We start from the raw sequence: 16,212 nt of genomic DNA, 5'->3' as shown, positions 1-16,212 counted from the left end.
ATTCTAAATTTGACATTAACAATGTGTCTTTTCCTGATATATAACGAGAAATAACATGTATATTAATTAAAAATGACTATAATTTATTTGAAAATGACACGTCTTTATTGGAAAATGACACATCTTTAGTGAAAAATGTCAACAATTTATTTAGGAATGTAATGTTATTTCTTGTTATATATCAGAAAAATTACTTTGTTAATATCAAGTTTAGACTTGTCATTTTTTAATGAAGACGCGTCATTTTTAAATAAATTATGATCATTTTTAATTAATGTAAATGCTATTTCTTGTTATATATCATGAAAAGATACATTGTTAATCTCAAACTTAGACTTGTCATCTTTTAGTAAAGACGTGTCATTTTCAAATAAATTATAGTCATTTTTAATTAATATACATGCTACTTCTTGTTATGTGTAAGAAAAGTTGTTTTGTTAACATCAAATTTAAACTTGTTATTTCTCAATTAAGACTTGTCATTCTCAGATAAATTGTTATCACGGGTTGAAGTCATAGTGAAAGAGTCCATTTATATTTTTGTTCGCATTTATAGGGTTAAGAAATTTTTGATGGCCTAATAGTCATCTTCCCTTTTGTTGGCCAAAATAACCAAGGGGTTGTGAGATCAAATCCTACCCGGTCACTTTGAACCATATTCTCCCATGTCAAAAAAAAAAAATATTGTGACAAAAAAACTTTACCAGCAGCCACCACACCGGTGGCTAGTGCCGGTGCCCCGTGGCTGCCGCCGACCACCGGTGAGGGGCTGAGATTTTTTAAAATAAAAAAAGAAAAAAGACAAGGATATTTTTATCATTTTACTGAATTTTAAAATTATAATTTGAAATGAACTTCTCTCTCTATCATTATATTTTTTTAAGGGGTGTTTGACATTCTTAAAACCGCAGTTTCAGAAGTACTTTTTCACAAAACGAGACAACTTTCTCCATATATTTACTTCGTAATCCGTAAAAACACTTTTAAAATCATGGTTTGGTTTATATCCAAACACCCTTTAGCTTCTCAAATTCACATTTCATATTTTTAAGCTTTTTCGTGTGTCATTTTCTCTTATTTTATTTTGGATTGGACTCGTAATTTGGAGTTTGGACTCCATCTGTCTCTGTCTCTCTCTTACTCTGTTTTTTTCCTTTCACAGCTGATAATTTGATAATCTCTCTCCTCTCTTCTTTCTTCTCCACGATTCTCTATAAAAACGCCGAACCAAATAGAAGCAAAGCCAAAGCCTCTTCCTACTTTCTAACGCCAACGTCTCTGTGATCCCCGTCTCCTTCACTGCTCTCTAACTCCAAATGGAGAGGCCGGAAACCGAGCCTTGGAGGCCTGACCCCTTTCATTCCGTCATGTTCAGGCCGCCGGAGACCCCGCGTGAGCCCATGGAGTTCCTCTCTCGTTCATGGAGCGTCTCTGCTCTCGAAGTCTCCAAGGCTCTCTCCCCTGCTCAGCTCTCGCTTGGAAAGTCCCCAAATGGAGGTCTCAGCGGCTCCGCCGCCGGCGCTCACGGCGGTCCTATTCTTGAAGACATCGCCGGCGAAATCGAAGAGAATGCCACCGTTTCAGGAAACCCATTCTCTTTTGCTTCCTCCGAAACTTCTCAGATGGTGATGGAGCGTATTATGTCACAGTCGGTGAGTGAGCTCACGCTTAGTGGAGCAGAGCATGTATGTACGGTTAAATTAAAGAAGTTTTTGTTTTTGTTTTTCTCAGAGGATGAGACGGTTTTTTTTTTTAAAGGATTTTCGATTTTTTCTCCCAATCTTTCCTGAAGATAGACACTTCTCTAATGGATTTATGTGACTGTTTTCCTTTGTGCTTTTTGTTTTTTTCCTTCTGGTTCTTGCTAGCCACTCTTGTCTTTCACACTTTCAGAAGCTGATTTTGGTTTCTAGCTATCTTTTGTCTTGTTCTCAAGTTTAATCAAATCCTTTTATCCCCTTCTTCCCGGTTTTTCAAATTCCTTGTTCTTCAGTTCTTCAAGATTCCATTGTTTTCCATTCCCTGGTATTCTTCTTCACAGGAGTATATCACGATTACTCCCTCCTTTCAGTTTTTAATAGAATTTCAGTTTATTCCTTGCTGTTTCTTCACATTTTTTGTGCGCCAATTCTCTCAGATTCCAATTTTTATCGCACACCCACTAACAGAACCACAATCATTCCCTCCCCTTTCTCTCTCTATCTTTCTCTCTCTCTCTCCTCACTCCTCACTCCTTTTTCATTATCCGAACGAGTTTGGTTGCAACAATCAGTGGCGCTTTTTCTTCTTCTTCAGAAACAATAACTGACGCAATTATTGCATTCACTCGTGCAGCAGGAGGTATCTCCACGCACTTCAGGCAGGCTCTCTCACAGTAGTGGCCCTCTCAACGGAACTCAGAGTTGTGGCTCCTTGACCGACAGTCCTCCTGTTTCTCCCTCGGAAATCGACGATGTCAAGGTATGTGTCCCTCTTTTTCTCGTACGGGTACCACACCATGTTTCCGGGATAAAAAAATTGAGTCCTATGAGGTCCATCGTGACGATTTAATTTGTGTTTTTAATAATAATTATAATTTTTTTCCTGTTCTAGTACAGTATTATTATTACTGCTTTTCTTGCTTGCCGGTGGCCTTCTTGCCGGAATCTGACATCTACCTAATCCGACAACATGTTTGCTGCTGTTGTTTTAAACTTTTGGTCCGAAACACGATTACTGGTTTCTCTGCTGCCTACTTAGAACCGAGCATATAGTTCAGCTTTCACTATAACCAACGCTCTTTAATGATGTACCCAGAGAGAGAAATAGCCTGGACTGGTGGTGGTCGTTCTTCTTCTCGTTACTATCTTCAATGCCTTAATTAATTCAACTCGTTTTCATTTTCCTACTTCCCATGAGACATTTACTGACTAACTCCTTAATTTATGTATGATTAGATTAAGACTAAAACTCGCTGTGATAAGGCGGTTAAACGAAAATGAAAACGAAGCAAGCTTACTATAAAAGATAAGAATATTTAATTTTTATCCGGAAACTTTTACTTTTAGCTATATTTGTTGCTGTTTTCTCTTCCTAGTTCGACCCCATTAGTTTTCGTTAGAAACTGTCCTGCGAGTCCTATTTTAGTAGAACACAGCTTTGAAATTCGTCTCTATTGCGATTTGCAATAATGACTGATGGACCCGATAAGCCCGAGGTGGGTTGCTTGTATTGGGATTTCATTTCTCTTTCTTTCATTTGATGTTGTCCCTGAGAAGAAACAAGAAAATCGGATAACAGATTTTTGCACATGGTTTTGTTGTTCCGTTTTCGGAGTGAGTTTGTTAGTAATAATGGACCCCGCGAATTCCTTTCTTCTGCAGTATAACCGCCCCGCCAATAACAACTTGAATACCCAGTTCCGGCCAACCACCGTGGCTGGAAGTACTGTAGCGGTCCCCGCTGGTGGTGGGAAGACTGTCGGGAGGTGGCTAAAGGATAGGAAGGAGAAGAAGAAGGAGGAAACCAGGGCTCAAAATGCTCAGCTTCATGCTGCCATCTCTGTGGCCGGTGTTGCAGCTGCCGTCGCGGCCATCGCTGCCGCCACGGCAGCATCGTCCGGAGCAGGTAAAGATGAACAGATGGCAAAAACTGACATGGCTGTGGCCTCGGCCGCAACGTTGGTCGCTGCTCAGTGCGTCGAGGCGGCAGAGGCCATGGGAGCTGAGCGTGATCACCTTGCGTCCGTGGTCGGCTCCGCTGTGAATGTGAGATCCGCCGGAGACATCATGACATTGACTGCAGCAGCGGCTACAGGTAACGGAAATAATTGAATATCCGATTTAAAACTTCATGAAAATCTCAGAGTGTTTTATCCGATTTAATTTCAATCTCAAATCTTTAAGGGATATTAAAAGATAAAGTTAAAACACCACCATGCATTCTTCTGAGCATCACATATTCTATACTTTCATGAATTGAAATGGTACAAATTACAAAACAGTTTCAAAGCATTAAAAATTGTCAAGGGCCCTATATGTTGTTTTTGAGGACCAATATATGATTTGATCTTTGTGATATTGACATGAAGCTAGCTGATGAGGCCAATTCTGTGCCTTGTGGTTTTTGAATTCACAGCTCTACGTGGGGCAGCCACATTGAAAGCAAGGGCCCTCAAGGAAGTTTGGAATATTGCAGCAGTAATCCCTGTAGAGAAAGGTGTGGGAGCTAGTGGCAATGGAAGCACCGGCAACTCGAACAGTAGCTTTAGCGGCGAATTAGCCCCGGAAGAGAATTTCTTAGGTATCTGTAGCAGAGAACTACTAGCCAGAGGCTGTGAGCTCCTTAAACGAACTCGTAAAGGTAAATTTTTTATTGGAGAGATACAGGACATGGCATCATGTGATTTAACAAGCATAGGACAAGAACATAATGTTGTTTCTTGCTGAAATTTTGATGTACATGGTGATTAGTGATTGTTTTTGTGTTTTGATTTGACAATTGCAGGTGATCTTCATTGGAAAATTGTGTCAGTTTACATAAACAGGATGAACCAGGTGTGTGACCTTTATTCTATCTGTTTCAGATAATGTCCTTTGTTTTTTGTTGGATACTAGACAATGATGAATGACCAATCAGTGGATAATTATTTGGGGATCATCGATTAGGAGCCATGGTTAATGATGAGTGTGAACCTGATCATATGGAAAAAGCGGGGAAATGTGGGGGCTCTGATAGAAGGATGACGATGTGTTTTAGGTTGGATCTACTTTAGTTCTTAGAAATCTTCAATCTTTAACTCTTTTGAAGTCTCTTTTTGTGCAGGTTATGTTGAAGATGAAGAGTAGACATGTTGCTGGGACCATCACAAAAAAGAAAAAGAGTGAGTTCCTCTTTAGTGTGTCCCTCTTTGATTACTTTTGTTTTTCTCTAATAATTATTTGGTAACAGATTTGGAGGTGGGTCTTCTTCCATTTAGGGATTTGTGAAAGTCTCTGGTCATTAAAGTTTCAAAAGATTAAAGTGTTCTTCTTTAATTCCTCACCCCCTCTTTTTTTGAATTTTCAAGATGCAGTGCCAGAACTCACCCTGATGCTTTTCTTGCTTTTGAATTCTGCAGATGTGGTAATGGAAGTGATAAAGGACATGCCGGCCTGGCCCGGCCGCCACCTGCTTGAAGGCGGTGAGAACCGGCGCTACTTTGGGCTGAAAACAATGATGCGAGGCGTCGTTGAATTCGAGTGCAGAAATCAAAGGGAGTATGATGTGTGGACTCAGGGAGTCTCAAGGCTGCTCTCTATTGCTGCTGAAAGGAGTAACAAGAACAAAATATGAACTTTTTCTTCTGAAGGAAGGAAAGATTGGAAATTTTTGGCAGAAATTGGAGGGATATAGGATCCTCCGTGGTGGGGTCTGATCAGTGTAAAAAGGGGCTAGAGAAAAAAAAGAAAAAGAAAAAGAAAAAAAAACTAAAGGCATAGCTATATGGTCTAGAGATGGGGTCTTCTTCAATATTGTGGAACATAGGTATGAATATGATGATGATGGGGTTTTGTTTTTGCTCTTGTGTGTTATATTTTAGTGTGAAATGGGATAAAAAGTAAAGTGTATGGGAGCCAAAGTGAAGAACACAAGCATGTGAACTTAAGGGGATGGTCTTTACTCTTTCACTGTTGAGGGAAAGAAAAGGGGTATCTTGTACTGGGCTAGTCAAAAAAGAGAAAAGGGAAGAGCTCCACATTTGGTGTTCCTTAAAGTATTAATATTTTCAAGATAAAGACAGGCACAATACCCTGATCCCATGAAAGCATTTTGTGTAATACCAAGTGGGTTCTGATGGTTTTTGTTCAAGGTTTTTTTGTTTATGATGTAGTAGCAGGAAGAGCCATCATTGGTTTGGACAATGATCTCCCCACTTTATTATTATAGTATATGGTACTCAACATTGTCTCTTTATAAAGTGCTTCACAGGTTGGTGAGAAGAGGATTAAGAAAATCACATCACGAGCCTTGAGAATGTTTCCTAGATATTCTAACGTGGATACTGTTTGTGATAATAATTAATAACAAAAATAAAGCACTTCTATGCGTTTTTTCCCGAATAAGTTCGTGAGCATATCAACGTAAACTAATAAACAGGGAAAAATGATAATAGGACATCATGTAACAAAATTAATCTGACTGTTTAAAATTTCACCATATATCTATTTGTATTATTCAATTATCATTTTCCGTTCATAAAAATTCACGATCAATATATTTTAATTTCAATTAATGGTCTGGTCTCCAACTTTGTTTCGGCTTCTCACGGCCCTTGTTTGACCAGCAGTTAAATTATAATAATTGTGACTTGATTTTTCTAAAATATATGTGTCTCATTAAATTATATATTGCTTCATAATATAATTTGAGAAAATAACGGTAAATATGATAAACAGAATTGACTGTGATATACAACCCTACAACCAGCTTCGGAGGGATTATACGCTGAAGTTTGTCTAACTTGAAAAAGTTTTAGTGTTAGAAACCATATAAAAAAAGAATATCATTAATTAGTCAACATTTTTATTAGCCAATTAGCAGTTCTTAGAGAATATACAAATTCATGAAGTCGAAATGTACAAAACAGAATATGGAGTATTACATGGCAAAACAGTGCATTCAAAAGATGTAACGAAACAGGAGATGTGTAGCTTTATGATTCTGATTCAATTTTTAAGAGCACAGTATGAAATAATTATTATTAATCAGACAAAGTGTTCAAATTCCAGACTCCCAGACTGAGATGCTGGGATCCATTCAGCTTTTGAAGCATTGAGGTTGAAGCCTTTTGTTGAATGGGTGGACAGCAATTTTATGTACGACTCACAGTTTGCCTATTTGGGATATGAAATTATGAATGTATAAAATGCCTGCACATTCCATAATCATTGAAACAACTAAATAGCCTTTCTTTGAATCCAAGTCTGTCGCTTCACGCTTTTATTTTGAACATAATCCGATCCAAATAATGACAAATTAATTCTTTATTAGCTCACCCTCATGTTCTTTGTTTTATAACATAAGATTTGAACTTGAACGAATTAGCTGACAAAATAATGGTTCTAATTCCTTTCTTTGGTTAGTATATAATTTGATTAAATTTTAGTTTTTATCCCTATAATTTTAAATTGTTATTTTTCATCCTATAGGTTTTTTCTGTCCAAAACATTAATTGTTCTGGTTTCATAGAGGTCTTGGATATCAGTTCAACAGTACTAACAAATAGGGATTAAAACAATTGGAACTAAAAATAAAACTCCTTAAAAATATAGATATAAATATTTTCTTCTAAATTTTTTAAAAGAAAATTAAATATTTGATCTCTAAGACTATGCACCAATTTGGATTAACTTCCTAAGCCAAATCAAAAGTGGGGCTTGATTTGGAATTCCCGTTTTGGCGCCAAAAAAAGACCACCCTCATGGATTCTCCATTGTTGGGCCTAATCCAATAGTATAGGCCCATCATTTTGTGGCCCAATGAACCTTAAAGGGCCCATCAATGTTTCCCGGTGAAAGATGAAGAAAGCAAACTATCACTAAACCCAAAAAAAAAAAAAAAAAAGGCGCACCCAAGTATTTTTGAGCTGCCACCGAGTGTCGCGTGCTTAAAACGACGTGGTTTCATTTTTTCAAATAAAAATATAAAAAGAATTTAATTCTGCTGCTTCGTTCAGAGAGCGGCCTTCTTCACTGCGCGCCTGCGAATCTCTCTATTGCCCAAATTCTGATCCGAATTCGTTTGCCTCTCTTTGCTCTTCGGCCTTAACATCGGACTTCGCTGCTACTTGTGACCTCATCTTCTCGCCCTCGCTGTCTTTCTCCGCAGCTAATATATTCTCGTATTCTGGCTTTTTCTTCCATTCTGGTTCGTAATTCTGTGTCGAACGAGTTGTGCTTTTTTATACATTTGGAATTGAATTCTTGGCTTCCGTCATCTCTTGATAATAGAAAGATAGTCTAAGCAAGAACTTTATATAATATTGGGCCTTAATCATATTATGGCCTGTTGCTACTATTTTTATTACCATGATTATACTGTGATAATGCCGTTTTGTGGTCCTCCTTTTTATTCTTTCTACAAGCTTGCCATGTTGAAGCTTGCAGTCACCACAAAGTATGCATTTCCGTAATTGATCATTGTTTTTGGTGCTGTTATCTAGGTAGCTTAGTGATGGTCTTCGTCTATTAATTTCAAAAATTTCTGGCCTTTTGTTTTGGGCTATTCCAGAGTCCTTGGTCTGATTTCTTATAGGAATTTGAGGTTTTCTTAAAGAAGAGTGCCTTAAATGTCACAGGTTTTCCTGGCAGCAGCTTGGTTTTACTCGTTTTGCTGATAACTATTGAACTAGACTTTTGTCCAGGCTTGGGAAGTTTGTTTCCTGTATCACAGCAACTTGATAAATATAATAATATTTATTTGAATGAATTGTGTTAAGTGCCGGGATCCAAAGAAAAGCCTTCACTTTACTTAATGGGAAGTATATTAGTGACCCATAGCATGTTCACAGGCAAAGTAGAACTTTATCTCTCGAGTTCACCAAAAAATGAAAAAAGGAACTTTATCTCTCAGTGTTGTTAGGTCTATGGATTACTTTGCATTCACGATTCCCCTTTTATTATAGTTAAATATTAGAACAAAACCATGTATGAGCTTCACTTAACAGTTTAAGATGTGTGCATTATCATACTTATGGGATAGGCTTGTCAGCAATTACACTATAAAGTCATTCCTGAGCTTTTATTTGACACTTCAAGCTTTTGACTGACAAATGGCCCTTCAAAAAAGCTAGTATTTCTTGCATCCCATCTTGAATGGCTCATTCATTGCGGTTATAATGTTGAACTTTGTTGATCAACACAGGTCCCCATCTTTGGGTCCCAGCTTATGTTCCGCAGTGGTGCAACAGTACGAGTATGAGTCCGCAATATTCAGTGAATTAGTTTGATTCTGCTAGTTGCATAGTGATTTCACTGATCCGTTTCAAAGTCCAAAAACAGTTTTCAGATTCTTGTCTATCCTAATTTCTTGGCAACCAAGCAAGTTATTGAAGTTCGTTTGCATTTCATCAAAGGATCGTTGATTTTGTATCCCTTCATCAATGGAAACCACAGGGAACTCAGAATCCTCCGTTCCATATGTAACAACTTTCACCCCATCTTCCTTGAATTGATGATTTTTATTCTACATTATGATAACATGTAGCTATCTGTGGTACTGAATTTGTAATGATATATTATTGGTTGTTTGGAAAGAGTTTGTATGGGAGAGAGGCGTAGAAGTTACTTTGTATCTTCGTACTGATAACCCCATTGATATATTTGATGTTACACTCTATCTCTTGCTAATAAGGTTCATTGAGTCGGAGTTGGAGAATTACCCTTGTTAATTTTGTTAGTGACTTAGGGAGCTCTGACTTCACAAGTCCCACCAAATTGTCAAGCTAGGTTCAATCTTGGTTCCGGATTTGGTTCTTCTCCCTAAAGCAAACAACAATTATCTATCAAATTTAGATATTAAGCATATTAATTGCTTAAAGCTTGGCCAACTGATCTCATAAGTTACATCACAAATTGAGTGATAAGCAGTAAGCAGCAGAGCTTTGCTAATGTAGGATTGGTTTGTCAAAATTTCACAGACATCTTGCTAATGAAGTTTATAAACTAGAGTTTCGGGAGGGTTGGTAAGCATGATTACTAGACACAGTAGACTTCTAGCTTTAATATGCCCTTCTATCAGTAGTCAGGCTTCCCTTCCCTGCTACAATAGCCAATGATGTGTACATGGTTTGTGCATCGAACACATGAATAGTAAATTTGTTACTGCGCATGAGTCCTGGCTAATTTTCAAAAATGTTCAGTTAATAATTCCTAGTAAAATGGTATACTTCTTTCTCCATTTATTGTAAGCTTTTAAAATATGATCTTTTATAATGGTTTGTAAATTTTATGGTGCCAAACTGAATTTGCTTTTATAGCTAATCTCCTACTTTCCTTTATTAGGATACTCCAAAATTAGCTGGAACTGTTAACTGGGGTACAGCAACGGTTGTTGGAATATTTGCCGGCATGTTGTATGGAGGCAGCAAGGAGGCATCTGCTTCTGTTGTAAGTTTGCAAATAAAAGATGCTTCAAGCATCATGTCATTTCATTTGTGGCCCACCAAGAATACTAATATTTCAATGAAGAAAGGTTACTGAAATTAAGGTAATATAACTTCATGAAGTTGGGTTTGATTTGCACACTACGAAAGCAACTATGAGGAGCTGAGCTGGACACCATTGCTAGGAGGGTGTTGATGTTAGTTTGCTTATTTGCAGTTCTAGATAATCAACGTTGCTTGCAAAAGCATGAGTTTAGGGTGAGGGAAAATGTACCTGGAGGAAAAGTATAAAATGAAATGTTCACCAAATATTTTTAAAAAAAGTATAATGTGAGATAATATTAGATTATGAGTAAGATACTGTTAAATATAACTGTACTGAAATGTGGATCTTTGGAGAGGTTGAATGGTGTTGGAAGAGTGCAACGACCTGAGTGGATTTTTTTTTTTGGTCGATTGCATTTCTTTCAGCATGTTGATGCCATTTGCTATGTCCATAAAATCACACTTACACAGAAAAAAGGAACGCATGGGGTACAACATGTTGCTAAATAATCCGCTTATATATCCAATGAGTTGTCCTTTCAACCCCCCCCCCCCCCAAAAAAAAAAAAAAAGCAAAAAAACAGAAGGAAAAAAAATTACGAATAACCTTTGAAAACGGTGTTAATCTCATTAATGTACATGTATGTATGTTCTGGCTGTTAGAAGTTGTTTACATCTGAATTCAATAAGAATCCATATCTCCTGTTTTACAAACATGACTACTAAGTTAATATTTGTGAAAAATGTTGCAAATTGTGGCATGTGAGAACTGTGAACTACAAGTATAATAGTTGTTTACCATTGAAAGAGAGAATCTAATTTAGACGCCCTTTTACTTTGTAACCAATCATACATCCTTTTCGTGGTGGTTCGCATGTCATTAGCTAATATGCTTTTTTTCCTTATCTCCACTCAATTATCGATTAATACTTTTCTATGTTTTGCTAGAGCAAGGATGCAGAAGTGATGTTGAAGCTTGGGAGCACTCCAGATAAACGTGAGCAATATCGGTTGATGAGAGATGCAATGGAGAAGCGATTTATTCGAGTTACTAAGGGATCAATAATTGGTGGAGTACGCCTTGGGATGTTCACTGCTGCATTTTATGGTCTACAGAATCTGTTAGCAGAAAAGCGGGGTGTTCATGATGTTTTTAATGTTGCTGGAGCTGGATCAGCCACTGCAGCGACATTTGGTTTGATCAGTAAGGAGTTATACATCTAGTCAATTTTATTTTGGAAAGCTAGAACATTCTGTACTGATATGATAAATATAGTAAAGAAGTTCATTTTATTTTCTTGTGTAAATACTTGAAACTGAAGAGCTCAATATGATAAGTTCATTTCTTACTTCAGTGCCAGGATCACTTGTTTGGCGTGCAAGGAATGTGGCATTAGGATCCGTTCTGGGAGCAGCATTCTGTTTTCCTCTCGGTACATTGTTTACACATTAGTCCTTGAAGAGTTTTCATGGAAACTGGATTTTTTTTTTTTTTTAAGTATCTGTATTGCTCATACTAAAATCTGCAGATTGTTCCTCCCCCCGCCCCACCAATAACAGAACAGAACTTTGTAGAAAGAGAGAAGCCGAAACGTCTGAAATGCCATAGTGCCACCTCATCTATATCTATGCCTTAAGGAAAGAGAATGAAAAATCTTTCAACATAATTAATTCTTTTTGCTGAGTTGGTATTTAATGGAGAACAGCTGTGTAATATTCTTACCATATGTGTTTTCATTCTTATTGTCATGAAAAGTAAGTTCCCAAATTTTCATTCCCCACCAGGTTAAAAAAAAAAAAAAAATCCTCTCCACTTTCTTCCCTTTCAAATGAAGTATTAGTGAAACGCTAAAACTAATTTTGGAAACTTGTAACATGATTGCTATTCACTGTTCATTTGTTTGTTGAAACGTTTTGTAGTTATTCTAGTGTTTGGATGATTAATTATATTACATTACAATAAAGTACATTTTGGAGAAGTAATTTGATGGATTTGGGAATCTGGCTACCTGCTGAAGTTATGTTCCATTAATGCCTGACAGGTTGGTTACATCTGAAGCTTGTAGAAAAAGCTAATGAAGGGAACCCTGTTTCTTCACATCCAGAATTAGATCGAAGGGAAGAAGTAAAGAGCGGGATTAGTGCAGCAATTGAGAGACTTGAAGAGAATTAAAGAAATGAAAGCTTTACTCTTTTTGGCTGGGAAAAAAAAAACCAGAAGGCAAGAGTGGAGGGAGCATTTCAAATAGCATTCATGTGCTTTTTTGCTCTTGAATGTATAGGAAGAGAAATAATTCAATGAAGTACCTCCAAATGTTGAATATTTGTTTTCAAGATTATAGGGACTCTTATCCTATAATAACTCAACATTGGTTTATATATAGCTAATATAGGTTTATGGCTTAGCTTTTATATAAATCATTTCACCTGTGTTCAGCTTTCTTATCCTCGGATCTGCCACTGTGAGATTTATTTAGTCCTTCAACTACGGCGAGTCCTGTTTTGTTGGTAGTATTGGATCAGATTTGGAGATTTGCTGTTAAATAAAATGTTGGGTTAAGGTTGACCAGTACCTTGAAATATTTTTCTGACTTTGTCTACTATACTCTGAAATATTTTTTTAAGTGTGTTACATTCTGTGGTTTATTCAGCACTTTGAAATATTTTTTCAAGTGCAACAATAGTAGGTTGTGTTAATATAAAGAGTTAACACTCTGGAATTTTATATCACTGTAGTTTTAATTCTTGAGATTTGAAGACAGTGATTTTAGCTCTTAAAACCTTATTTCAAGGAGTAGAAATATTATTACATGAACCAAAAATTTTTACGTAGACCAAAATGAGATCAAATTTTAAGTATTAAAATGATTGGTTTCAAATTTTGAGGATTAAAATCAAAATAAAATCAAATTTTATGAATTAGAATTGGTATTAACCCTATTAATTAAAACATAATTGTGGCAAGTTCAAACTTCATTGTAACTTTAGCTAGATTAAAGAATAAAAAATTAGTTGTTAGAAATTTATATTGCAAATTAATTGTACTTGAAAGTTTTGGGTTGGTTACTGAATTTATGTTTCATGAAAAAGGGATTTTAAAGAAAATAAATTGTGTACATATATACATGAGAAAAATATGTCCACTCTTTAGATCAGTTATGGAAATAGCTTATCTAAAAAGTGGACTTTTTTTTTAGTCCAAAAAAAAAAGTGGACTTTTTTTTTTTTATTTATATAATGCTAATTTTTTTAGACTGGGTGTGCAACTGTTATAAAAAGTGACAGACTTTCTAAACCAGTTATTTCTAGATCGGTCTCAAGCTCAATCTAAGATATTCCTCTTGTCCTTAATATAAGACCTATTTAATTAATTTGATTAGATTAAGAAAGTTATGTACGTTAGTTAATTATAAGAAATGTGACATGTTTTTCCTAAAATACCATAATCATTTTTCTTTATACCTCCTCTTCCTCTTCTACTCAATTATGGTTGAGAGAGTATTCATAGGGGTAGTTTAGAAAAAATTTATAAATATGATAAATGGGTCTTATATTTAGGACCAAAATCAATTCAACAATTGGGTCCTATATTAAAGACTGGAGGAGTATTTATTTTAATCGGTCTAAAAGACTTTTTTTTTTGCCCTAATAGTAATAGAAAGCTGAACACAAATGAAATGATTTATATGAAGGTTAAACATAAGCCTATATTAACTCATTATAAGCTTGCATGTAAGCTCAAACTGTCTCATCATTGCCAAGGACTATATTTCACACTTGTTTTTGTTATTGCAAGTATGAAGTGAGAGGACAAACAAAAAATGGCCATTATTTATAAAAAAAATTGCAACAGTGATTTATCATTTTTTTTTCCCATATTAAGCAATGCATGTCCGCCAGGCCCTAGACGAGCCAAAACCCAGCGTACTCAATTAAGTTTTGGGAAAATGACAATAAAATACTACCTGAATTCCAAAAAGACAAATAAGGGACCTGAATAAGCAAAATGACATATAGGGGACTGGGTACCAATCTGGAATTCAGATTTTTGGCCAAAAGACCAAAATGCCCTGTCTGAAAGTGAGAGAAAGGAGAGAGGAAGAAAGCGACGCAGTGAGAGAAAGGAGAGAGGAAGACCAATGGTGATGAAATGCGGGAAGAAGGAAAGAAGAATGTTGGAAATACTATTATCTTACTCCTTCGCATCACCATTCTGTAGAGATTGTTGATTTGGTGGGTTTTGGTTGTGGGAAAGAGGATTTGTAGTGAGAGAGGGAGTGAACCTGCGGGGAAGATGAAGTGGAAATCAGAAAACAATGACAAGCAATTACGTTACATAACTGCTGTCATATGCCTGCTGGTTTTTAGTAAATCCCACTACGTGAATGGTAAATCCCACTAAGTGAATGATAAATTTTACTATACATTAGTTAATTATGAATTTTACAAAATACATATTGTGATTTACAACTTTTGTAGTGAAAGTGACTACTTTGTTAATGGGTTTTGCAACTTGTTTTCAGGAGATAAACAACTTGTTTGTAAAAACTAATAAAATTTCACGCTAAATTTGACAAAACGTATAGTGAGATTTACAACTTCCGTAGTAAAAATGACCACTTATTCAATGGGTTTTGTAATTTGTTTTCAGGAGATGGGCAGCTTGTTTCTAAAAACTAATAAAATTTCATACTAAATTTGACAAAACACATAGTGAGATTTACAACTTTCGTAGTGAAAATAATCACTTCTTCAATGGGTTTTGCAACATGTTTTCAAGGGATTGGCAACTTGTTTATAAAAACCAATAAAATTATATGCTGAATTTTACAAAACATGTAGTGAGATTTACAACTTTTTAGTGAAAATGATCACTTCTTAAATGGGTTTTGCAACCTCTTTTCAGGGGATAAGCAACTTGTTTCTAAAAACCAATAAAATTTCACACTGAATTTTACAAAACACACAGTGAGATTTACAACTTTTATAGTGAAAATGACCACTTCTTAAATGGCTTTTGTAACCTGTTTTCAGGGGATAGGTAACTTGTTTCTAAAAACCAATAAAATTTCACGTTGAATTTTATAAAACATATGCTGGGATTTACAACTTTTGTGATAAAAGTGACCGCTTTGTTAATAGATTTTGCAACATATTTTCGGGGGATGAGTAACTTACTTTTCACCACCAATAAAATTTCACACTGAATTTTACAAAACACATAATGGGATTTACAACTTTTATAGTGAAAGTGACCACTTCTTCAATGGGTTTTGTAAACCTGTTTTCACCGGAAGAGCAACTTGTAAGCATAAATAAATCATTCAGTGAACGTGCACCTGAAGTATATCACAATAAACATTGAACTATTAAGTTTTATAATTAACTACATGTATATTAAAATTTACCATTCACGGAATGGGATTTACCATTCACAGAATGGGATTTACCAAAAACCAGCAAACATATGACAGCAATTACATTACGTAATTGCTTGCGACTATTTTCTGATTTATGCTTCATCATTCACCAAATACTGAATATGAACCCTCAAATGCAATAATCTTGTTCCTATTTCACCATAAAACAGCCACAAAAATGAATAATCCAAATCCCGCCATCAACTTCTACTCACTCATGAATAATTCAAATACTTCAGCGACCTCTTCGACGACGACAATTTCAGGGGTACAAGTTATTTCAGACAGGGCAATGTATTTCAGCGATGGTAACCAAATTCAGCGATGGCAATCTACTCCTACGCGACGGCAACGTGATTTCGAAAAATCCTTTTTGGTGACTGCAGGAACTTGGATTTAGTTTCGTAGAAGGAAATCAGTTTCTCCCTTTCTCTATCGCATGAATACACTGCTCAATGTTCAGAGACAATCAGGGCAATTCGGTCTTTTGGCCGAAAATCTATATTCCAAATTGGTACCCAGTGCCCTATTTGTCATTTTGCTTATTCATGTCTCTTATTTGTCTTTTTGGAATTCAGGTGGTATTTTGTTGTCATTTTCCCTTAAGTTTTTTTTATAATAAAA

General features: G+C 35.9%; 2 protein-coding genes across 4 annotated transcripts; both read left to right on the top strand.

Moving 5' to 3' along the window:
• Positions 1–1,316: 1,316 nt before the first annotated feature.
• On the top strand, positions 1,317–5,934 carry LOC114728794 (VAN3-binding protein-like). 2 transcript variants are annotated; one of them, XM_028915742.1, is made up of 7 exons: positions 1,317–1,652; positions 2,335–2,460; positions 3,363–3,795; positions 4,117–4,341; positions 4,486–4,535; positions 4,804–4,861; positions 5,099–5,934. In XM_028915742.1, the coding sequence occupies exons 1-7, from the start codon at positions 1,317–1,319 to the stop codon at positions 5,311–5,313; spliced, it is 1,443 nt and encodes a 480-aa protein (XP_028771575.1). In that variant the 3' UTR covers positions 5,314–5,934. The 2 variants fall into 2 exon arrangements, with proteins under 2 accessions (XP_028771575.1, XP_028771576.1); XM_028915743.1 differs by having other exon boundaries at positions 1,324–1,685.
• A 1,772-nt stretch (positions 5,935–7,706) lies between these two features.
• On the top strand, positions 7,707–12,341 carry LOC114728798 (uncharacterized). 2 transcript variants are annotated; one of them, XM_028915749.1, is made up of 7 exons: positions 7,707–7,887; positions 8,884–8,934; positions 9,021–9,160; positions 10,023–10,127; positions 11,117–11,372; positions 11,524–11,601; positions 12,211–12,341. In XM_028915749.1, exons 3-7 carry the CDS (start codon positions 9,122–9,124, stop codon positions 12,339–12,341), a joined length of 609 nt encoding a protein of 202 aa, XP_028771582.1. In that variant the 5' UTR covers positions 7,707–7,887; positions 8,884–8,934; positions 9,021–9,121. The 2 variants fall into 2 exon arrangements, with proteins under 2 accessions (XP_028771582.1, XP_028771580.1); XM_028915747.1 differs by having other exon boundaries at positions 8,884–9,160.
• The last annotated feature ends 3,871 nt before the right edge of the window (positions 12,342–16,212 follow it).

Source organism: Neltuma alba, unplaced genomic scaffold (assembly GCF_004799145.2).
Source record: "Neltuma alba isolate B1F8T4 unplaced genomic scaffold, ASM479914v2 tig00012574_pilon, whole genome shotgun sequence".
NCBI classification, from domain to species: Eukaryota; Viridiplantae; Streptophyta; class Magnoliopsida; order Fabales; family Fabaceae; genus Neltuma; species Neltuma alba.
The sequence above is the reverse complement of the archived record's forward strand: the minus strand, read 5'-3'. Positions and strand labels throughout refer to the sequence as shown.